The sequence below is a fragment of the Varroa jacobsoni genome, unplaced genomic scaffold (genome assembly GCF_002532875.2).
Source record: "Varroa jacobsoni isolate VJ856 unplaced genomic scaffold, vjacob_1.0 scaffold_330, whole genome shotgun sequence".
Classification (NCBI taxonomy): Eukaryota; Metazoa; Arthropoda; class Arachnida; order Mesostigmata; family Varroidae; genus Varroa; species Varroa jacobsoni.
Window position 1 is genome coordinate 527,684 of NW_019213232.1, and position 24,546 is coordinate 552,229.

The window sequence follows — 24,546 nt, forward strand, 5'->3', positions numbered from 1 at the left end:
AGACAAATAAAAAATAGTGATATTCTGTCGAGATGCCATTATATAGTGGTGCCCAATTGTAGTCCTCCTTAATTCGTGCGTCAATTTGTTAAAATATCAGATTGAGTTTTCAAAGGCACTTTGCCTATAACAAAATGCAATCGCTGTTCCAGAAAAATGACCCAGTAGTTATTATACATCCGAGCGATTCTCTGTGATCTTCTTAGCGGCCATATATTATTGCTGTACCTAACCATTTTTTGCCTCCTGCAAAATTATCTGTTCTAAAAGGCCAACACTTACAAAACAAGTTATACCTAAAATCAATACTCGTCATATACTCACAGTTATTTCATCCAATTTCTTTCGGGTTAAGCATGGGTCTGTTTTTCGGTGCATTGCGAAATGGCAGAAACATCCAAATAGGTATAATAATGCTCTACGATATAATGCACTACGAATAGAACGACTGTCTTCGCACGTTACCTGTTCCGTTCGCATGAATTTCCTTATATTATTTTTCGGAAACTTGGAGATTAATGCTCTCGACAAAAAGGAAAAACTTCAGTTTAAAAACGGCCTTATCCTGCTGCTTGACCAGCTGGTCGAGTTTGACAAAACACAATAGCCCCTTTGCCTACCTGATGCCCTTCCTGAGGGCCGTGTCGTGGACCGGGAGGTGCACCTCGCAAGCTATGACTTGACGGGTTCGTACGACAGAGCTTAGGTATCGTAACATATTGCAACTAATAGGTACCCTAAAAGAAACACACGAAATGTGAGTTCAAAGAGCCCTGCTGATCGGTTGCCGCGAACATCATGGAGGAGAGTGCTTGCCGGTTTATACACATATGGATTATGTACAATTCGGTTACTAAAGAGTGCTAAGTACGAAGAGAAAATTATTCATATATTGAAAAGAATTGATGTGGTTACATTTCATAATCTTGACTTTTTTCGCATATACATACCTCATATTTCCAATATATGCTTAAATGTTCTGTGCTTATATGTATGCACCGTCATGTATACCAAACAGATACATGCCTGCCTGCACTCCTGCACAGTGGTACAAAGGTGTAACACTGCAAAGTGTTCGGTTCCTTTAAGACCCATAATCGCCGATCCTGCAATGCATATTAGCAGTCTCCAATGGCTGCAAAAAACTAGCTACTCTGTCGAACAGCGATTGGGAAGCAGGCTTTGTACTACGTTTGCATGTGCATTAATCTTTCAAATCTTAGTTGTCCCTTTTGAAACAATTTTTATCAGCCAATCGTTTTCCTCGAATCCAGGCGCATAAATATACCTTCATTCTATTCCCGACGTTTATTAGACTTTTCTCGATTATTTCACATGTTTTTTCCTTCAGGTGTTTTTTGTAGGGTTTGGAACGAGGAAAAGTTAGGACGCTAGGTACGCAGTTGTTAACGGATCTGCATGAGATCGTATTTAAGGGTCCCCTGAAGACCCTTTGTTGCAACCTTTTATTTTTCAATATTTTTCAAAACTGTTCAGCATGACCCATCAAGGATGTCAGACTGTTACCCAGGCTTCCTAAAAGTGATCCGGCGATTCTTTAGCACACACTATTCGCTCCTTGCATTTGAACGTGGAGTTTGACACTGTTCTGGCCTTCCACAGCAGCACATGCACACTCTCCGGTACGCACATCATTTTCGTTCTTTAGAGAAACAGGATGCAGCCGAAAATCACTCACTTCAAAACACTTAGAGACTATGTGACTACTGTGAGGTTTGATCTGTAAATGAAATAGGACAGGAATTTAATGTGCGAATAGTTAAATTGGATTTACTTTACAATTTCCTGCTATTCTTATAGTTATTCATGGTACACAACACAATTCTTCACTCTGTTTTACATAATTGCTTGTTTCGATTGATTCGTTGTAATCGATTAATTAGCTACGAGGTATGACCTCATAGTTGAGATTTATAATATCATAAAAACCTGCATGCAAGCAAGTCCCAGTGGCTTTCTCCAGCTAGTTCTCAGATCATTGATGTTAACTGCTTCCCTAGCTTCTCTTTACAGTATCGAAATGAACTACCAGTCCACGTGGCAGCAGAGTACTAACTATTTACCGTTAACTAAATAAGTTACAAGCTGTTGTTTTCTACAAATATTCAATATTTCACGACTTTGTTTGTCGTCAAGTTACAGTCACTTCATGATACACCGCGAAGCGACTCATTGGAGCGTGACGTATACTTGTAACCGATGCATTTTTCCTCGAACAAATACAATGGTCCGCCTGATGTGTGCAGGCTGCCCAATCGTATGAAAACGTTTTCAGGAGCTTTATATTATGTCATACACCAAAAATTTTACTAACGACTGCCGAGACCGTCGAATCGGATGAATCTGATCGTTGCAGGAAAAGCTGCCGTTTATGGCAACAAATGTGAAATCTGTGCCTACGATGACTTTGTTGTGATGATGATGTTTGTCTGGTAGGCATTATAAAGTAGCAAATTCTTGGTACCCTCTATTGTATTATCGTTTATTAGGTTTCTATTTACCTATCTGGATCAAAGGTAGCACGCACTCTCGAAGGTTTGTTAATAAAGCTCTTAGAGCTATCGTAGCATGCAAGCTCGAGCCTTTTCGCGGTATATTTTTGCAAATGTTTGCAATTGCAATACAGTCATTCGAGATACTGTTGAGTTTACCAATAGAGTTATATTTAGCTAATTTAACCTATTTGTGTACATTTACATGTACAGGTCTGGAATTAGTACCAAATACAGTTGTCAAACACCTAAAATATCTATTTCCTATTATTGTTAATTTCTTACTATGTTTACTTTTTTGTTATTAATTGACTCAATAGGAAAATTCGAGCGGACCACTGATGCTTCAAAGTGAACGTGGATCTTTCTTTAATTATAGTACGCTTTTATCAATAATACTCCATATATTACGTAATAGCAGTTTGCAATCGATCCTAAGACCCAAGGTGCCGTAAAGTCTGCATACGAAAGTTTCAATTTAACACTTTTAGTTCACCCCAATGCAGCAAACACTGCACCGCTGGAGTGATAGCTAGAAAATAGTAGAGATTCACTTACTTAATAACAATTTACTAATTTTCATTAAATAGCGGCTTTTGCCGCATCGGCAATAACGTTGACCGGTGGGCTCAAAAATCAACCGCAAACAACAAAACCATTCACCGATTAAAATGCTGCCTGCAATGAGATGCATTTTCTTATGATTACTATGTCTAATAAAATTTGAATACCATCACAAACAGTTGTCCTTGATACCCTTGCGTTGACCGTATCTCATTGCCAAGTAATAGTGCCTGGTAGTGAATACTTAACCATTTATATCGCAACTTAAAAGCGGGTGCAACAGTTACTTTTAGTCGCCGTTGCAATCCAAACATCGCCGTTATTTACTCGTGGTTTGCCTTCTCTTTTAGGTAGGAGTTGCATCGCATTCGGCCAACGATTTGGCTGAGGTTTGCCCACGTAACAACGTAGCATAACTCCTTGCCCGTAGCACTCTACTGAGGGACTTCATACTTGTGGAAGCGGCGGTGCACGATACGGTCCTAGAAACATACAAAAACCAGATATATGCACACGCTTAGATGCGGTCGGATTAAAATTTTTCACCCCTTGCGCCGTTCTCATTGATCTTATGAGGACGCGATTTGTGCTACTTTTACCCTATAGTCACAGTTGAATAATAATACTCAAATGTTTGGTCATTTACATAGACACCTGCAAGGACCCGAAAAGGAACGCTAAAGATTTTCACTCTTCCAATCATTACATCGGTAACAAATGTAGCAGTAATTTTTTTAAAGTTTCCATTGGAATTTGCCTCAAGTTATACAGCATGATGGTAAGTGTGTATTAAATGCAGAGTTCTTCAGATCTGTAGGTAGACGCGAACTCTGACCCGTAATATCATTTCTATAGACCCGTGTAACTGCACATCATCTAATATTATCAACGGAAAAGCATAGTATGCCTGATGATAACAAATAATTTTGCCGAACAAATAATGCTATACAAAAAAGACGTTGGCTTAAAGAGCGTCCAGTGTACACATAATAATATATGCTACGATCGTATCTTTTTTACTTAAGCTCAAGCCCAAATATTCATTTGCGTCTCATATGCCATTAAAAAAAAAACTAATAGTCCCGGATTTAGGCCTACAGAAAACAATCTCAATTAAACATCCCTCTTCCAATTTTCGCTGATATAAAACGAGTCGCATTTTAATACTTTCTGTCATTTGAGCCATTTCTTCTTCGTGACGATCTTTTAGACTAATTAAAAACAAATGAAATTTCTTAAAAATCAAATGCAGCTGTCATCGAGGTCTGTAATGCCTGTCTGTCAATCCATTAAAAACGTTTAATACACTCTCATATGCTTACGTGGAAAATGGATTTTGACGGTGATGCTGCCATACCAATTTCGCATTTTTCCTACATCATTACGATAAATTGGTTTCGAAAAATCATTACGAAACGATAGTACTCTAAAACGGTTTGGCCAAAGGAAATATAATAACCTCAATGATCTTCTTAAGAGATCTTTATATATATATATATATATATATACATTAATAATACTTCTCCGTTGATGGTTATTTCGAAACATTGATGTGGTTTCTCTGGCATCTCTCTGGTATCGACTGGCGCAGGAACTCGTTGGATTTCTCTCGGTACAGATTAGATTTGCCTGATTGTTCTACTCCAAGCGGTGTCCTCGGCTCATGTGAGATAGGTTTATGACAAATGGACTTTTTTTTTGATCTTCTACTTTTGTGAAATTCCCCTTTTGTGAAATTGAAAGGCTAAAATGCTAGATAGTGCAGATATTGGGCTCTCTACATATATTCGAGCTACTAATGCGAGTCGAGGCATGAAAACTCAGTCACTGGCATAATCTTTGAACACAAATAGACTAATGGACAAAGATTAGTGAAGATAACACGTGTGCCGATCAAATTCTATAATATTGTTTCGAAAAAAATGCTATCTATTTGCACTCTATTATAACCTATCAAAATGGAATTCGTTTTAGTGTATATATTGTATATACTGTGTAGTGCCTAATCTGGACATCTGTGCAGTTACAAGCAATCTCGTCACGCTCCCAAGCAGTGATTCATAAACTTGAACCACACATCGAACAATAGACCTACGAGGCGGATATAATATAAAAGTAACTAGTCAGTTATCAAGATTTCGCAAATGAGCCTAAGAACATGAAGGAGTGACAACAAAATCTAAAGTATTAGAGCTGTCGTTTTTTTTTTTTGCATTCAATTGAGCCTGCGAGTGCATTTATCAAAAAGACACATACTATAAAATAATAAAAGTTTAAGTTGAACATGCGCCGAAAGTTCCATTATCCAGTAGCATATAGGCCCGTAAAGGCACTGCACGGAGGTGAGCTCGATGTGGTCATCTCTGTAAAGCCATCGGCTTGTCGGCCAATGGACGATATACAATTTTGACGGCGCAATGAACGGACTAGAAAATCTATTTGTAAGGGAACTCAGTCGTCTGATAATTGTGCATCATACAGTCCTCATCGTACTGAGATCCAATAGCAAGCTTTATGTTTACAATGACTAGATTGCGTAACTACTAACAAGCAACAAACTGAATGAAGTAAAGAACGATAACCGCAGAGATGGTAGAACCCTCAGCAATAGAGAGAATGGCGTTCTGCTGATATTACCTTGAAACCCAAGGCTCTGCCATTGCCTACTCCGGCCACGAACCAAGAAGCCTTTCATGACGGCAAATGACCCTTCTATTATAGGAGTGATTCCGTATCGACGCCCCTGCAGGCCTCTTTATGTCGAAGACCTGCTAGTAACATCTACAGAACACTCGATAATGACGTTTGGAGCACTACTGCAATAGTGAAAATATCCACGGGTTGACATTGAGGCAATTTTAATCAAACCAACCGTAACGGAAGATGACCTCTCTATGCACAATCCGAAAACTAGAATTCAGGCTAGCACCTAAGCTGGCATGGCTCGCATTAAACTTCATCCAAGTTTAGTTATTAGCAAGATCTGATGTGAAAAACGTTCAAATAAGGATGTAAAAGCTTTATTATCGAGATTGAATGATAGCGTATCATGTACTGAATTATCAAACCGTAGGAAAGTTACCCGTGAGGATCGTATTAATCTAGTCGGTCAATGAGCCAGAATCGACGCATTCCGCCCGAGATAACAACGGTGATGTGATGTAAACACCATAAGCGAAAACACCGTTTTCGCAATTCAGATTTATTCAATAAGCTCTTTGTCCTAACAAAATCCTTTAATAGTGAAGGAAGAACAGATGCTCATGTTACACGTAATAACCGTTGACAACGTATGGCCAACAACGCTAATTTTAGGCCAATCAATTAATGATGGACGTCATGAAGCTGGCAAATAGGCGAAGCAAAACACCAGAGTTTCTGCCTGGTTCTTTTTTTAGAAATATCTAAGTACCATCTGAAAACCCAGATCGCGTTTCTGATCTCTGTGAACATTTGCTCAAAAGTGGCGCAATTACCAATCTGTTCCGAACAGCCATCGTCAGCCCGTACTAAACAAGAACGATCCGCTAAACAACGTTTAAAGACGTCTGGTTAGATGCAGTAAATAAGAATGTTTCTATGATGGGATATAAGCGAATACATGGGGTGGTGGAAACGGCAAAATCTACTACGAGATCTGGTTTTTACTTGAAACATGCAACGCTCGCTCCTAGATGGACCTACATTTCCTGTTGTTTTTCTGTTGTTTTCTGTTGTTAGCGACTGAATGTGGTAGTGCATTAGAAAGCGGTAGAATAGTAAAAACCGTTTATGCCATAAGGGGTTTTCAGCGTGATTGTTACACTTCACGCTACGCCCTATCTCGCAATAGACATGCGCCCTCTGCACAACCCTCGCGGGATCGTCGCGTCTGTTTTTGCACACGGCTATGGGTTTGGGAAGCTTTGTCAGGCTTAGTACAACCTACGTAGCAATTACCGCTCGCAAACTATAATAAGGCAACACCTAATTTTAGTCGTACAATATTTAGGTCCATTTACGCACGTACATGGCTATCTTCAATGTGAAAAAAGCTGATTGTCGTATCTACTAGTGGTTTCACTGTTTCAATAGGTAATACCCTACAGAGGTACACCGCAGCTGAAACTACATTTGCGATATTTACCATTGAGGCTATGGCTAGACGCACACCTTGATGGACAACGCGTTCACAGTTGCTGTCACGGCTGTCGTCACCATTTAGTTACTTTCACAGGAACTCATTAGAGTTAAGACCTACTTTCGATTTTCTATTGAACTGCCACGACGAGTAGGAAAAAGCCTGTGCATAGAATAGCGTTTTGTGTTTCAGATAACCACGTGCCGACAAGTAGCCAAAAGCGCCTCGCTTGTCGTCTATATGTAGAATAATTTATTAAAAATGTATATGAGACATTTAAGCAAACTTGTCAACTTGTATTGATACTGTTAATAAATCAAGACGTACAAGCATGCCCAGGAAAGATACACAAACGTGTGACAATCGTACAGAAATTTATTTCCTAGCCCATTCTACAATATACGAATCATTCGGATTATTACAAAAATCAAAAAGATTTAGCAATAAAATAGCTTATAATGAGTACTTGATGTCGACAAGCGACAAATATATTCTAACAAGTAGCAGAAATAACACGCTCATTGTATTTTAATATTAACATACATACGAAGCGTTCGTCCTTGATGATTAAGTTTCCGCTTCATCTACTGTCGAACAGATTTCGTTTCGAAACACCATACTACCATAAACGAGTTATTATTAGGTTTAGCTTCAGTAATGAGAATAGAAAATACTTAATATAATATCGAAAATAGAGAAGAATAATTTAGAAAAACACTTCATTCGCAAACAGCTTTGCGCATCCATGGTGGATAGAGCGGCGATTATAAAACACTTAAGCCGATATAATTATTTACTAAACTGAAAGCTATCGGCTAACGTGAACATGAACCATCGGAGCCATTGATAAATAGATATTCTAATGAGGTAGAACCATTCCTGTACATGTAACATTAGTCGATTCACTGCTAATAGTTTCGGTTCATGTAGCTTCCGAGCGTAAACGCCCCGAACACAACATTGAGCCATAGTCACGAACGATTTGGCTGCGTGCCGAGTACCTAACGAGGCTTCGATGCCTCGCAACAGGTCGTTGGTTTTGAATAACAGGAGCATTTCTCGTGGTACTGCTCGAAGGACCGCGTTAATTAGATCAATATGTCGCGAAGCGAATTCCTTGATTTCGCGAAGTTCAGATGCATTGCCGCTCTGGCTAAGAGTGCCCTGTGCAACCGCTTTCCATCGACGACCCGCCACAATACTGGTAAATATCTTTGTCAGATTAGCGGGTACCTTCATTTCTATAGCGACACTCTCAATGCCTTTTACGTCTCCATCTATTATTGCTAACCACAGACGAGCGTATTGCTCACGAAACTTCGTCGACAGTCTGGAGTACAAACCATGGTCAAGTAAAATCAGGTCACCGTTCGGATTTACAAGAATATTGCCGGGATGCGGGTCGCAATGCACGAAGCCCTGCTCAAAAATCATTTCGGAGTACATTTGGCCCAGTCTTCCGACGACCTACACAGCAAATGCAGGTGAACATTAGTAAAAAGCAAATTCGATAAGTCAAAAGTTGTCCACTGCTCATTGATATTCTTGCATGTATATAATTAGCAGTTATGGCTTGAACGAATAAATAAGCTGCACAGCTGTAAGATGCCCAAACGTAAATACCTTGTATGGTGACAGGTTATGTTTCAACAAGTACGATTTGTCGTTAACGAAGCCACCCTGTTCGAAGTCCATTACAAGAACTCGCCTCGTTGTCCATTGTTCCCACACAAACGGTACTCGTAACCATGGCAGGTGATTTAAGCGTTTTTTGGCCTCTATGCAGTTGCCAGCCTCATGAGCGAAATCTAGTTCCTTTGGAAGATTAATCTTTGTTTCCTCAACGAGCCACAGCAACGAAAACTCAGGAAAGCCCCAGTCAACAAGTCTGCCCAAAAGTTCCATAACCTTCATATCTGTGAATGAGTTCTGGTAGACGTCATTGTGCTGCACTTTGACTGCCACAGTTTTCCCACCATTATTGTTTTCACTGGTCCTCAGCTTAGCCTTATGAACCTGCAATGTAGATGCGTCAATGTTATAATGTGTTTTCTGCCACGCGGTGCCTGAGAACGGAAGATAAATGGGTGAGAGTAAATTATTGCATAAACAATTGTGATTCTGCGACGGCAGATAAAATTCGGATTCAAGGAAGAGTCTAGAAGGCACTTGTCTATCTCTGGTTAAGTTTTTGCCTGTTGAACCTGTTGCCGTCCTTTAAGGTGCTTATCTTACTTGGGCTAGTGACGCACAGCCTAGCGGTTCCTCATCAAATTCTTCAAAGATTTCCTCAAGCTCTTTGCCAAATTCTTCCTTGATCACCTTTCTCACTGAGCTTAGTGTAGACTGGGGAGCGTTTGCGTGAAGGACTTTTAGCGTGGTGGTATATTCCTCAGGAACGAGATACTCTAATGCCGCAATGTGCTGTCCTGAGGATGAAAATTCCAACTTTATCATAGTAGCTAGCAATGACCCACACTGTACAATATAAATTTTTGATATTCCCAAATGCATATTTTGGCCATTATTCGATGACGCAAACAATTGAATATGCACATGCATGTACAGTGAAACAAAAAAGATTGATAAATGACATTTATTGGTTTGTTATTATGGAGGATCGCCAAAAATGTGACAGAACTTGCCTAACCTCTCATGCCAGAAGACGTTGCGAAGCACCAATAAAGCATTAATAATAGATCAAGAAAGAAATATAGACGAGAACTGCAAGTTCAGCTTGAAAAAAACTGACCAACTTTGATATAGCAGCCGCCATTGGCACAACATAATTTCAACAATCTTTCCGCACAGCGCTGGTGAAAGCCATGGCGCGTATCAGCATATTGCTCATCAGTCTCCTTCAAATTTCTGCAAATGAACAGTCAAAGGAAGTAATCCTCAGTTATATTGAGTTCCCAACTGGTGCTGGTTGACGTTTCTGCACCAGGTTTTCAAAATAGCAACGATAGGAAGCGAAGTATAGGATAACAGTATTGGGCAACATATTCCGAGGCTTTGTGTTGGAAAGTCACCTTCACGTGCGAAACACCTTCGGCTGCGATACCAAGCAAGAAAACAGAGTCTAAAGCGTTCGAGCCAGGTCTTGTTAAACACAATGACAAAGTGTAGATTTTTAGTAAAAATTAGACAGCGAAATAAAGAGAATACCTACCGGAACGAGGCCTTATAGTCGATTACAATACTTCCGACGGCTATCGCCGATCGGGCAACTCGACATACACCAAGATGCTTGAGATCGTTGTCCCGATATGAGACATAGAAGCCTCCAACCATAGCCCCAGCCACACCGAGCCTCAAAACGCGCCCCAGCATTGCACGCAATGGCCACCTATAATGAAAAACTGGTCGAATAGAATCAGCATTCATTCTTTATATACATAAATTCATAGGAAAAACACTAGTGTAGGTTATAAATCAAACGACAAATTGGTCTTTCCGTTTAGAAACTTACTATTATTAGTGGAATGCCAGACGTTCCCAAGTTAGGCAGAAATTGTCCGCCTCTATCAAGACGAAATTATTTTCAAATTCCAGGTTGCTGATTTACTTTTTCCCGCAGACCAGAAAACAATTTCTGTTAAAATAGAACTTCTATAAGAGTTACCATTAGTTAGTCGAAGGCTCCAAACGCCCGGCGCTGTTCGAAGACAAGCCTGCTGATACTTTAATGATGGTAATTATATATGTACATTTAACCAAAATTTCGCCTCACTGGTAGTACCAAATATGGAATTTCAGGCGTCTACTTTAGGCGTAATATGACCATCCATACAACATCCTTATCAGGAGATTTAGATCACGATTTATACCGTACACAAATATTCGTTTGAAAAAAATCAAAGTTTCTCCATCCGACGCACGGTAGCAATCAGAATTACTATGTAGACTGTAAGGAAAGTCTGACATTGAAACGGCATGTAGATTCACTACTTCAACATTGGCTCCAAAGGTTATAATAGACGCAACTTATGAATTCTGAAAATACACTTCCCATTTGCACCGATTACTGCTAGCAGCCATTAGCACACACCGCCCGGAAATCACAACTACTTAACAAACATGTAACCAAATTATAGAGAATGTGGTTTATCCGATCTTCAGTCTCCGCAAGATTAACGTTGCACAGTGACGGTAGCGAAAAAGCAAATTCACTTTGAAAACCAAGTACGGTGAGGATAGTACATTGGAAATAATGCTTAGCCAGCTTAGCCGTCGCAGTAACAAGTCTTTACCCGTGTTATATAAAATACGAGCCATCCTTTAACCATTGGCGAATCGGTTTTACGAAACAGCCGATCATTGTCTCAGTGAAAACAGTCATGATAGTAGTATAAAGATGACACGAAACGCTCTAAAGCCAAGGTGTACGCAGATGTCTTTTTCTCGACCTTTAAATAGCACTTTTTTTCAAGGATTTGGTCTTTGAACAACACAATTTTAAAATGTCGCGTAAGTTTGTTGCGGCTTATTACCTAATTGGCTGGGGGATAGCCTGTTATGTAATTGGATAACTACTTTGGATAATTATGGCAATCGTTCGCTCCGATTCTAGTTACAAAATCGGCAGAAAACGACCTGCAAGTAGTTCTCGGTGGCTGCTTCACATCTCCTACGTAAAATTTATTGGCGCTGGCTAGACATGTTGGAACAGATGCAAGAAGTATTACAAATTTTCATTACATATCACCATGAGCCCACAGGGCTCACCGTGTTCTAAGTCTAATACCAGTCAGGCCAAGCCAGTCTTATTGGTGGTGCTTCTAATAGATCTTTACTAATCAGACGACCAGATGGCACCAGTCACCTGTTCGTGGATAAGATCAGAAGAGCGCGGTGGACATGTGATTAGCTGAAAGGTGGCATCACAAATTCGACGAAAATACGTCCAGAGGTAGCTACGGATTCAGTAAACATAGGTGTTATACCGAACAAAAGAGCACCATGTGCTAGCTAGAATGGATATATTTGTATCTGAATGATTAGTAACAACGCTCTAAATCAGAGAGTATAACGACCTAGAAGAGAGCCCTCTGCTGGACATGACATTAGCGCAGCGATAATCCTCGCTGTTGTGTCGACTGTCATGCGACACCAGACGTCCAACAGTCGATGGCCCATAAAAAGACTACTAAAGTGCCTATAAAGGATATATCTCAATGTTGCCGATGTAAGCGGCTGCGTGACGGACCTAGCTATCGTTTGTTGTGAAAATAAAATCTTGTACGAACTACTGCTGTTGGGCCCGTGGGGCCTCGTCACGGTCTTACGATGATGTCAAATATAGGAAGTCCGACAACTTCGATGACGGTGAGATAAAACAATTACTATTTTTTTTTCTACGACTGTCGCTTTTGTCACATTCACTACTAAGTGGAGAGTCCGAGTTTTTCGAAAGAATAGACCAATACGTTTGCTTAGTAATAACCTTCGATATTTACTTATCTATTGATTGATAATACCACCGAAGTACGTATCATACAAGGAAATAAAGTATATGATGGTACGTGGATGAGGCTTATTTATCGAAACGATTTATGGAAGTTATAGAGTTTACTTCATGAATAATTTCCGCACATTTTGGCAATGCTTCCATCAATTTCAAGGCATTCCTCGTTCTCAAGTCTTGACATAATCGGCAACCGTAGGGGTTGCTGGAAACAAGCTTCAACTTCGCTCCTTTCTCATTTTTATTCCTTTAACCATTCGGCATCATTAAATTTAATTTTACTTAGCAGTAACTATACATAACGTTCAGTAATTTTATTACTAAAACAATATTTACGGTAGTAATATAAGCCAAACCTAACGTCGGACTGTAATCAACGTTTAGCATACTAAATAATGGCCCACGGAACAATTAATCGTTCAGTAGCTATAATCCATATATTGGTCGCGCCTTTGTGATCCTAAATAGGCTACTAACGAGTCACAGAACAGAAAACATCTCTTGAAGCCAGTCGTAAATGTCAAAAACAACGTATGTCTAACAAATGGTTATCCCTGAGCATTTGATACTGAATACCTTAGCAGTAACGTTTTTTCGACAAGTTGCGTCTTATCGACAAGCGTAACTATTTCTGACTTGTCGTTTCAGGCGGGTTTAGTGGCAAATGATGCTAATGGAGACCTATTAGTTCCGCGACATCCGTTCGTCGTACTTGCACACGTCTTGCCCAAGGCTGCGTGCGTATTCTATTACTTGTTCTGCAATTTCTTCAACGATTCATTCGTCAGCAACTTCGTCCTGCTGCTGTTTCTGATCACATCGGATTTCTGGATCACGAAAAACATCTCTGGTAATTAGAATGAAGGGTCGCTATTTACGTCTTAGTTCTTGTATTTGTTAAGATTTCGGATTTGTATGATCAAAATCACAATAAGCCCTCAAAGTTGATTATGTACGGGGATATGAAGATCGAACACATCTAGTTGTCATACTGTACGAAGTACGAAATTAATTCTATTTCAGTACGAAAAAGAATCAAAGCATAACTTGATTAAAGCATGAAGCTAGCTCTAACTTGTCGCTTTCGTAATCTTATACGTTTCTTTTTAATAACTAACTAAGAAGTTCTTTTAGAGTCCTATTCATAATATCTATCAAATCATTCGTTGTTTTGGTCGTATCTAATGTTTGGAGCCGATATAAGTAAAACATTACTGGAAAAGTTAATGATTTCGAATGGTTATCTCTGATTAACATGCTATGTCTTTCCGTCTCCCTTTGTAGGTCGGCTCCTGGTTGGTTTACGGTGGTGGAGCATCGTTGATCCGGCCACAGGTGACTCGCAATGGGTGTTCGAGAAGGCGTCCGAGGCTCGCCCAATTGACAAGGGTGAGGCTGGCATATTCTGGACGGCTCTGTTAGCTATGCCTGCTGTGTGGGGTTTTTTCGCGTTCACCGCCTTTCTAACATTCAGCTTTCAATGGCTAACGGTCATTGTGGTGGCCATATCGTTGAACACATCGAACGCTTACGGATATATCCGATGTCGACTTGGCTCGGATAAAAGCATCAAAAGAGCAGCGTCTTCGTGGCTCGGAATGCAGATGTTCAAGAGCATGTTCCGCAGAAGTGCACAACCAGCTGCGGCTCCACCAGCATATAACACACCTTCAGGAGGCTCGAACATCTAAACCACTACAGTATTACTGTAATCCACTAACATTCGTAATAAGATGGGGCTAGATCATGGGGGAATTTGGGGAGCGGTGCGATTTCAGTAGTGATCCTATTTCAAAGGAATGGAACTGGTCATCTGCCAGCTGCTCTGCAACATTTACTAGTGGTCTGTAGATCTGCAAGATAAAGCGAGATAACAAGGAAAGGCGGTTGCAGAGACCTAACAATACCTCGTCCTAGTCAGGGGATCGATGATTTTACACACATTAGAAAATTGATGTGTTATGGCAGTAGATTCAGGGCAATACAAGCCCTGACCGCGTATTCGACTTTTAAAGCGAGATATAGTCTGTCTAATAATAACGATGCACCATAACCAGTCTGAATGGCAAAAGAAGATGTGTTAAAACATGCTTCCTGTATACGAAAGTGACTTAAACATGAAACTTGTAACCGTGTACATCATCCAAGATTATGTAGGCTATAAACATCGTCGGCTAGTCTTGGCCAATTTTTCTATTATTTAAGAGTGTCAGGTACCGACTGGGGAAGACTGAGTAAAAATCATTAACAGTATATATGACAATCTGTACGTGTATAAAATCTGAACCATCTGAAAACTGTTTGCATATATATATATATCTGTATTTAGTCGTTGTGTGGTGCGACGAACGTAGGAATGTGCGGGGATCGTCTTGCCAGTCGTCATGATCAATAGCGCGTGACGACGACGCAGGTCGCGGCCGGCAATGATAAAATATCCAGTTATTCGGTTACCTATACCGATTTTTCAGTCCCAAACAAACTCGCGCGGGTAGCAAAGCATAATCAAACAACAATGATACAGTCGAGTGGTCGAAGTCTGCTAAATAAAATCAATTGTGAATAGCGCAACGTGTTTTATTCTGTAGAAGTGATGAAACTACTTGTAGATCATCTCGGTATAGACTAACCACGTTTGCTTCGAACAATTACGTGTATGTTAGCGTTCTTACGTCTTGAAACTGAGCTAAATTTCATCGACTTGTCAGCTCCATACTGACGCAAGCTCATGGATTGCGCACTCATGCTACCTGCTTAGGTTTGATTATTAATTAAAACCTTTTCCCATTTTGTTATCGAGTGGCTTGGATAAGCCCAGTTGAGAGAACCGGAGACCTTTCTCAATGTAAAAATATTTATACATCTATACATACAGAAAAATGCAGCCATGTTTCGCTCAGTAAGGAGTTGAGATAATAATATGTGCAACAATACGTTTTAAGACGAGAGTAGTATCTTTTGTGTGAATTGTTGTCTGTCACTTTTCAGCTTACAGAATAGAATGGCTTTCCGTTTAATTACACACATAAGGATTTCAGTTTAATGCGGTTGGTCCGTACGTTTCTTCAAGGACAGAATATCATCGAGGGGAATAGCTGCGACTGCTCAAGGTAACATTTGCATAATTGAGCAACAGAACGTGTCGAATTTTGAAACATTTTTGAAAACTGAAAGATACAAGTGAGATAGCTTAACTTGCGTGGCCATCTAAAACATCGGCCACTTTTTGTAGATTCCAAAGGGTGAAGTGATGTCGGAGAGTTTGATGATGAAGGCGAAAGCAAATTCTCGTCGGAGTCATTGTTCAGACACATTGAATTACATGGCTCGTCTCTGTGAGCGACGCCAGATTGCCCCGACAAGACATAATGCTTTTCTCCATTGTCACACTACTTGTGAGCCAACACACTTATGAAAGGCCCGGAACTTAAACTGCAATGCAGTGCAAACGTTGCAATTTCTCTACTCGGCGCGTTCGAAAAGCGGCTAAAAAACTCCTGGTAAATAGAAGAATTACTTTAGAAACTCAAGTGATATGTTCGGAACGTATTTGATTTAAAAGTATTCGATAAAACATAATTGGATTGTTAGAATATCTACTCGGGGGGCTTAAACGTTCTGCTCTTGAGAGCACCTCATTGCTGTTCCCGTAGCACACTAGAAGAGACCCCAGGCCGCATTCGAAACGCGATCGTAATCGTACACACAGCACAATCAGCAAATTAGCTTCGTTGATGCGACTGCATGATATGTAAGGATGCAAGATTTTGGATAGTCGTAGACGTTTTGGGATATATATAGTAAAGTTCAGGATTTGACAATCGAAATCCCGGTGTCTGGTGTGGACACGAATCGCCATTCAGAAATAAAACCGCAAGCGTTCCCTCGTTAGACAATGGTGGTGGATGGATGCAAACACATAGATGCATAAAGGAGGTAAACGGTTAACAATAGCATAAGCCAATAACATACAATAATCAAAATAAAAGACGTCGAAGTATCAGCCGAAGTTTGGTATCATATGCCATATAACAACATTAAGAAGATGCATAATATATTTGTATAGATTGCATATTCTAGAATATTGCGTGTGTCAGTTCTATCTGGTTTCAGCCCAAATCTATAGCTTCCCTTGATTAATTCCAGCCGTTTCGTTGAATTGTTTTCTCTAGCCGTAAAGCTTGACGAGGGAAGGCTTTTCTCGGTGCGTGGGTTTAATGTGGGTTACATTTATAAATCAGAGAAAAATTATTTTAAGTATTATAAGCAACTCTAAGTTAATCCTTACCTTTTTTCAATGGGGGGCAAACATTGGACTGTTCTAAAAAAACGTACCACGGCGTCGCCTTTAAGGGAACGTTTAGTACAGAAGTGTCTCTTTGTTCCAGCTATAATGATAGATTATTATTATTATTATTGTTATCGTCACCGCGTTCATAGCGCCTTGCTTTAATTGAATTAATTAGATACGATTTATCACAATAAAGTTCCCATTTTTTCATAAAACCATTTCTCGGCCAATAATATGTACGTTTAGCCGGCATCGTACTTTATAAGTGTGTTTTTAACCTGTACTTATCCTGTTGATCAGTTAAAATTGTAAACTTGGCAAATTTAATGTCCGGATCACCGTGTTGTTCATTTGTACTCTTTCAAATATGGCTTCAAGGAGAGACGAATTCACCCGGATGTCTAGCAGTAAACGTACAAGACGCGCAAAGGCATTTCATTTTTATTTATTCGCAAGAAAAAAGCCAAGCGAGACAAGAACCTTTGCTAAGAAAACTTGTACTCGCATTTCCTTAAACCACTTCAGTGTCCAGCTTCGCGTCGGTCTCTAGTCCGTGTTGTATGTTTATCTGTTTAATATCTATCGCTATACGATCATTCGAAGTTTAATGGGTTCCTGTAGTGTCAGAACGCAGCGCCACTGGCGGACACCTCGGAAGGTAACCTGAGAGCCTTTTCCGTGGGTGAGAGCGCTTTCCCAGTGCGTGTTCGGCGAGTAAATTAGACAATGAACGATGAAGCTCGCTCTTCATCTTCATTCGACCTGTGCATCTCAAATCGGAGCATACGCCAGGTAGGCACCTAGGTCGTACTAGACACGGATACAGCTAGTTATTGTGTGTCAGTGGCGACTTTTTTACACGAAGGCAAGGCGTGCGAAAAAGGACACAGCTTCTCCTTAGCTTGTCTAGATAACATTGCCACATAACTTCGAAATATGTCCACTAACGTCGCATCAATTTAGTGACAGAAGCATCCTTGAACTTCTGCGTGTGCTTAAGCTAAAGTGAAACTGTGGTAATACCGCCATTTTGCGGAAACTTAACGTCTTTGGCGATGACAGCATGCAGCAACAAGTCGGGATCGATTCATAGTTGTTTTGTTGTACTCCAGTGTATAATAACAAGCATACGTGGTTTAGCTATTTTTGACGATCATAACTGTTGCATTATTAAGTGGTAACGAGTATTCAAGCAGAATTCGGTGTCGGCTTCATCGATCACTTTCTATCAGAAATTCGTTCGAAATTGCGAAAATGTTATTTTTCTAAAAACTGGTGGTGGCTTGCGAATTACGTTAAAAGAAACGGACAGGGTTTCGCTTTCGTCACTTTGGCAGCGGCCATCACTACGCCAGAACGTAGTCATTCTTTTAAATTCAGCGTAAAGCGCAACCCTGAGAGTTAGCTGAGTTGTGAGATTTTAGATCGAGAACGTTTTCACTAAAAATTATCTTCAACTGATATTCAACTCGAACCTTGAAGAAAAACTTGTTTTGTCTCGATATAAACGAAATGCCCCTTCTTGTATTGTTCCTGCTTTGTTGCTGTATGATGTGTATTGAATGTGTGAACGAAGTTCATGAGCGTTGTCACCCTGATAGTAATGCCCCACCCACTGCCAGCTAATGATTCTCAGCAAGAATGATTCGCAGCGCGCAACAATGATCGATCGCGTTAGAAAATTTCAACGCCCTAACTTCAGTCAGCGCGTCGGGCCAGGTCGTGGAACCTCAGCAGATCAACTAGCAGCAGCGGCAGACCTGTCTATGTGGACGATTCGTGCGTTTGCAGACATGTACTGCTTGAGTACCCTTAAGGATGTCGTCTTAATGTTCCTAAATGAAAACACAGATGGAATTCGCTGTGTATATAGCACAGTAAAACACATTCCAAAAATATGTCAGACAAACAGATTGACAGACACCTATAGGTACACGCAACTAAACCTATGATTGTCAGATTTTTCCCAAAATATTATGTTTTTGCTATAAATATTGAGTTGTTGAAAACGTATTGACAGTCTTTTTAGTTAGATGACTTTAAGAATGCATAGCCTAGGTAACATGAGTTACGATATTGGTGCCATTTCAAAACTAAGATTTGGCAATAATAGACGTGTTAAAATTGCTGAAACGCGTTTATTCAGACTTAAGATAGAACGCCTTAAGGATGAGTGAATGTTTTTTAAAAAATTCATTCTATTTTTAACCACGATAAAAAAAGGTGCAAATGTCCATGTCCATAAGAAAATTGAAGATGGAAGGTTTTCGACCTTTTCACCTAATTTTGCAGCAATAACGTTGACGCAAATCGGCCGCGTTGTAACCCTGTAGTTGATCTATTTATCTTTTTATCGTACAACCCAATATCCGGCTTTATTAATCCATATTCAAATCAGAATTTGGTCAACTACTTTCTTCGGGTAATGTACCTTTATTGGAAAAAGATCTATATTGCTTTTTCAACACGTTCGTTATCTTAGTACTGGAGAAGAGCGGTCCATGATAACATATATAGAACATGTATCATAGAATGTGATCAGCTCGACTTATATATTTAAAAAAAGATTAATTTAACCTATGCAGAACGTGTTTGTTTTTTAGATAAACAAAAAACATGAATTATTCGTCATTAAGTAAACTATGAGAATCTAAATAAGCGTATTACTGCTGTGTCTATATATGAGAACTTCACGCTTCTACAGAATATTCCAATATGTAAAGGTGAAGTTGCAGGGCCCAGCCGATAGTACCTACTATTCATTGTTGTACATCGAAACCATATGCTCATCGATTCTAGACCCTCACAATGACCTATGGCCAAACAAATATCGTCTCTGAGACACTAACTTTTGCCAATGAACTATCTTTTTGGATCGTATGTTACTTTCAAAATATCATTTGTTGTAACGAAATGATATTAACAAAGTAATAAATAAAAAAAACTGCTCTTAGACTATATTAATCAGTGTACAGGTGGAACTAATTAATTAGATTCAAGGGTACTTGCTATCCGTGAAGGTATCATATCCATAAATACATATCCATTGCTTGTATACTTATGTATCTTATGTATGCTTGTATCTTATATAAGGTAAGTAACCCTAGTTTACATGGGTTACATGGGAAACATGAACCAGCATCTTCAACGCTGTCAGATGCACGTCTAAGTCCACGGCTGCGAATTTGAATGCTTGGTACGAATAGTAGAAATACGATAAATTCGTCTATAATAAAAAGTACTTCTGAGGGACTGAGCGTTTTCCTATAGACGCAACCTCAATTACTTTTCACACAAATGCAAGAGGTAAATTACAATATAAGGTAAAGGTTGACGGAGATGATCATCGGTAATTTTAGGTCTTTTATTTCACTTCAACTTGAACTGAAACACATATATATATATATATATATAAGCAAACAAGTCTTTATTGGGTGAAAACTAAAGGAAATTGTTGAGAAAAATAACAAGTCATGGTTTTACGGTTGAGTAAGGTGGCAGACGATGCTTTGCAGGTTCAGAAGACACATCAAAAAGATACTCTTATACAGGCAGTTAGCACGTCTGGAAAGGTAAATGATCTAACCACGGTGACTTTTTCTTGTTGACTTGGTGGCACTAGCCGTTTCTTCCTACCATCTTGTAGTTCGGTTAAATGAAGATCCGGTTCAGTGTTAAACTTGAGAGAAAGGTTGATAAGTAGTGCGTAATGGTCGACGGGAATGAGCCAAAAGGGCAAGGTTGGTGCTCATAACTGACCTACATAAGGCAAAGATTGCGCTCTCGCGGGTCTCGCTGAGCGTAAACCGTACTACTTGGACCTTTTATAGAAACAGGTTCTATTGACTTAGTGAATATGACTTTTTAGTTTGTACATACTATTGAGAAGGTTCAGTGTATTATATTTCTAACATTACTTTAATTTTCTAACATTTAGAATATAGAAAAAAACACAAAGGGCGTAATAACATCAAAAAAAAAATGGTTTGGTAGCAGGAGTGACCGTCGAGTACTATACTACAGTAAAGGAACGACACACACTGCACTTTCTAAATTGAACCTCTTTATGGAAGACATTTCCAGAAGTTAATTATAGCTGCCGTGTTTCATTAAACAATCCAAAACAGGCATGCGCTCCCACGTCTTCCAGTTACTTCAATCTGGATCAGTCGAAGTTGGGCCAACCTCTAACTCGGCCCGATTTTATGATGGCTGCGTGTCCCTGAAAATAAGCACAGCACTTGATCCAGTATAGAAAAGTCAAAAAAGAAAAAATAAGTATGTTAATCATACAAGCCTAAACGCTGTGGCTGCGGCGAGGTATGGCTAAGGAGGAGAATTCAGTCTGCTAAGAATGATATTTTGCAGCTAGGTCGTACATTGGACTGCTGCTTTTCCGTCCTTGATACCCGTTATGCGACAACGAGCAAGCCATTCTGCAGAGAATGCACATGTTTCATAGACGCGCAACTATACTTGAGTGGGCAGCAGAAACAGTTGCTATTGTTGTAGTGGACGCGACAGGTTTTATCCAGTAAGGCTATTTGTGTTGGTTTCTAATTGTCGTACTTGTTTACGTGAAGTGGAGAAAGGAAAATTCCTCCACCCTCCTCCCCCGCAGTGCTGTCTCAACAAAGCAACAATTGTCTTGTATTCAGCGACACAGCGTATTACAGCAAATATAACATTGTAGCATCATCGACGAGAATTCTGACGAATCAAATAGAAAATGTCACGAAGTCAAGAAAATGCTTTTTTCGCTTTCTTATTTAAAAAAATATTGGCTAACCCCTAGCATAGACTTGTCGAGTTTTTCATTTCCTGTCAACGAAAAAAAAAGTACTTCATTTCAAACATCAAATTTGCTAAATTATCAGGCGAAGCTCGCCGTGTATTCTTATCGCACGACGCATGCAGGCAGAGAACTTCGTTACTTAATTAATAATCACCTGCACGACGTTTTTGTACGTCTAAACCTGAATTGACGCGTCCACATTCATCCGTTCGATCTCTGCAGCACTATGTTGCGCGGCTTTACAATGAGATGGGCGTATATACATATGTGTATATCATAAATGTGGCCTGTGCCTGAATTACTGATATGTTTTATCTGCAAGGGTATGTAGTAAAACTGGGATGGCGTGTGTTAGCAGCAGCAGATTCCTTTGCCTGCCTTTTTTAAACTCAGCTTTAATTGCACACATTGCAACAACAGTATTGCAAGACTAACACGCAATTCGGGACAACAGAATAGAGCATCCACAGCCAGGCTAGCATAGCCGGTCTGCCCATTGAATCCGAAAGGGTCTCTGCTCTATCCCCGACAGTTGCGTGCATTCCCAGCGCCACTCACCGTACGACCGCTATTTCCTGCAACCTCTTTCTGTCGGAACGATTGCATCGGTTCCCGTTCCAATGCATATATTCCCTCCACGCACGACTGCCGACTTGCTCTCTGGAAGCTACCATAGATGTTTCTTCCCTGTTATCATTTCCTGAGAATTGGAAGGTCCATCCAATCCAGTAATAACGCTTGATGCCTGGAGCCGCCACAGTTGAATAATGGAAGGTTATGCAGAGGTAAAGTATAATTGATCTTGGCATCTGTGTTCACCTCTACGTTATTCTAACCAGGGAATGTCATCCATCATAAGCGAAACATGCGGATGGAGGTTTAAACGGTTATCAATTTAGAGTTTTCGATTTAGACACCCGGAAGCATCAAAACCGCTCTATTGGGGTCATAAAGGCAAATATGGACAACCAAAGCAGAAGAAAGAGACAGAAAAGGTCTATTGGTATTGGTAAGGAAATGAAGCTTACGTGAAGGTAGGTTCAAGTGTGTGGCCATGATGTGTATATTGCTTTGTTTGATCCCGAACAGTTAGCTTCAAATAATTTACTCTGGGCTACAATTTCTGTGATAGATGGCCCAGTAGTAAGTTAGAGTAATTTATTCGGTTCAGGTAACCCGAAAAAAGGCTTGATTGACACCTTATGAACACGCCATAACAAATATGAGCTTTTACCTTTGTTTCTTTTATATTTTCTTGAATTGTGTTAATCTTTAACGGTACGCGACGTAAACGAGAACATTCACCTATAGAATGCCACTTCAGCAGGCCCATTTGAATCCCATATATATATACTTAGTTTTTTTTTTAATTTAAATTGATGCCGAATGTTAAATTGTTGTCATCTCACATCGGTGTTTTTCTTTCACGATAGATGCTTGGTTCTGGGTGGCATGAATAGTAATATTTAAAGCACTCTATAACACTGGGTAGTGCGCACAGCTTGACTGACTTCTAGCGATTCAAACGGAATCTCGTTTTTTTTTTAAATTATTAACTGAGCCCTTCTCTTGCAAGTAGAATGAATATTTGATTTGGCTGTTAAAATCATCGAACAGACTTCCTGGGCGCTGCTTAGGAAATCGCACCTGAATTGCGGGTTGCTTTGTCTTTCATCCTGTTGATGATCGTTAAGCAAATACACAATAATAAAATGATCGAAGTACTGAAAATGGACATGCATTTATGAGCTCACTCTAGGCCCAGGAATTTTTCAGATTTACATACTGCCCATGAACTTTAACTGATATTCTACAGCGACAAGCCATAGACAATACCCTGTCGAAAATCAAACCGGAACTCTTCCTACAATTATTTCATTATTTAATTTATTAGTTTATCGTGTATTTGAATGGACTCACAGAAACTTCAAAATACTCATAAACTTCATGTATATCAGATGAGTGAGCTAAGTCTCACTTCGATGCCTTTTTTTGATATCCTTGAACTGTATAGCTATGTAAAACTGTATTTGCACCCATTTCTCCGTTGAAATAAAAGCATCATCTACTCTAATATGAAAAGGTAATTGAATGATGAATAGACATATTACAAAATTTAAATCGGAATGAAAATGCTTGCAGTTATTAATCAGTGTTATCATACGCGAACAGATATAATTCGACAAGCAAACTTACGTAAATCCAAACAATTGTGTTAAAATGAAAAAAGTGAATTTAAGTGCACTTTTGAAAGGAAAGACCTACTTTAGCGCCTATGTTTTGGGTACCTTCGAAGTTGAAATAAACATACAAGTCACTAATGATTGGCATACCGTTGTACCTACTCACAAGCTCTGGCTGGCTAATAAATAATATAATGGCAGCAATAATTAGCTTAAAATAATTTGTATCAGGCCTTACGAAATCTAGCAGTTCCTAAGGTCACTTATGCAACACTTCTAACATCTTTGGAATTGCCACACCTATTATTATTACTTTCAAATATCGTTTAAGTTTACAATACATAGAAGATCCTGTATCTATTTTACGTGGGTCGTGTACAGTAAATCCTACATTTGCATCCTATGGTACCTGCTTTTCGATACGATCAAAAAATTCTATTTTCACTTTCGGAAAAATTCTAACATTCTTCTGTAATTTTCTGCCACCAAAAAGTTCAGCGTCTGCAAGTGCTTCTGTACTTCATCCGTGTCTGCAGGCGTTCATTCAGCAGAACGCCCGCCTACATCCCCACTAAAGCAAGCGCCGTTCAAATGCGTTCATCTGATGCGTGCT

At 39.6% G+C, this 24,546-nt stretch overlaps 2 protein-coding genes and 2 long non-coding RNA genes across 12 annotated transcripts in view; 2 read left to right on the forward strand and 2 right to left on the reverse strand.

Annotated features, from left to right (window-relative positions):
* The window catches only part of LOC111259416 (uncharacterized), a 7,203-nt gene extending 1,936 nt beyond the window's left edge, over positions 1-5,267 (forward strand). The window contains exon 2 of the long non-coding RNA XR_002679633.2: positions 3,428-5,267. This is a non-coding gene — a long non-coding RNA (uncharacterized LOC111259416). The remainder of the gene's footprint in view (positions 1-3,427) is intronic.
* A 2,285-nt stretch (positions 5,268-7,552) lies between these two features.
* Adck1 (aarF domain containing kinase 1) lies at positions 7,553-12,016 on the reverse strand. Of its 8 annotated transcripts, none has more exons than XM_022831412.2 (7): positions 11,794-12,016; positions 10,670-10,809; positions 10,370-10,546; positions 9,950-10,065; positions 9,433-9,626; positions 8,821-9,213; positions 7,553-8,664 (listed from the first exon to the last, which is right to left on the reverse strand). In XM_022831412.2, exons 3-7 carry the CDS (start codon positions 10,528-10,530, stop codon positions 7,987-7,989), a joined length of 1,542 nt encoding a protein of 513 aa, XP_022687147.1. In that variant the 5' UTR covers positions 10,531-10,546; positions 10,670-10,809; positions 11,794-12,016; the 3' UTR covers positions 7,553-7,986. The 8 variants fall into 8 exon arrangements, with proteins under 8 accessions (XP_022687147.1, XP_086824013.1, XP_022687149.1 ...); XM_086967887.1 differs by having other exon boundaries at positions 11,734-12,016; XM_022831414.2 differs by lacking the exon at positions 10,670-10,809.
* A 264-nt stretch (positions 12,017-12,280) lies between these two features.
* On the forward strand, positions 12,281-15,229 carry LOC111259417 (putative Golgi apparatus membrane protein-like protein CG5021). The gene is made up of 3 exons (XM_022831417.2): positions 12,281-12,525; positions 13,313-13,514; positions 13,949-15,229. The coding sequence occupies exons 1-3, from the start codon at positions 12,487-12,489 to the stop codon at positions 14,353-14,355; spliced, it is 648 nt and encodes a 215-aa protein (XP_022687152.1). The 5' UTR covers positions 12,281-12,486; the 3' UTR covers positions 14,356-15,229.
* A 5,767-nt stretch (positions 15,230-20,996) lies between these two features.
* LOC147753639 (uncharacterized) lies at positions 20,997-24,447 on the reverse strand. Of its 2 annotated transcripts, none has more exons than XR_015310585.1 (3): positions 24,325-24,447; positions 22,309-22,495; positions 20,997-21,177 (listed from the first exon to the last, which is right to left on the reverse strand). It is a non-coding gene; the product is annotated as an uncharacterized LOC147753639 (long non-coding RNA). The 2 variants fall into 2 exon arrangements; XR_015310586.1 differs by lacking the exon at positions 24,325-24,447 and adding an exon at positions 22,985-23,320.
* Positions 24,448-24,546: the final 99 nt, after the last annotated feature.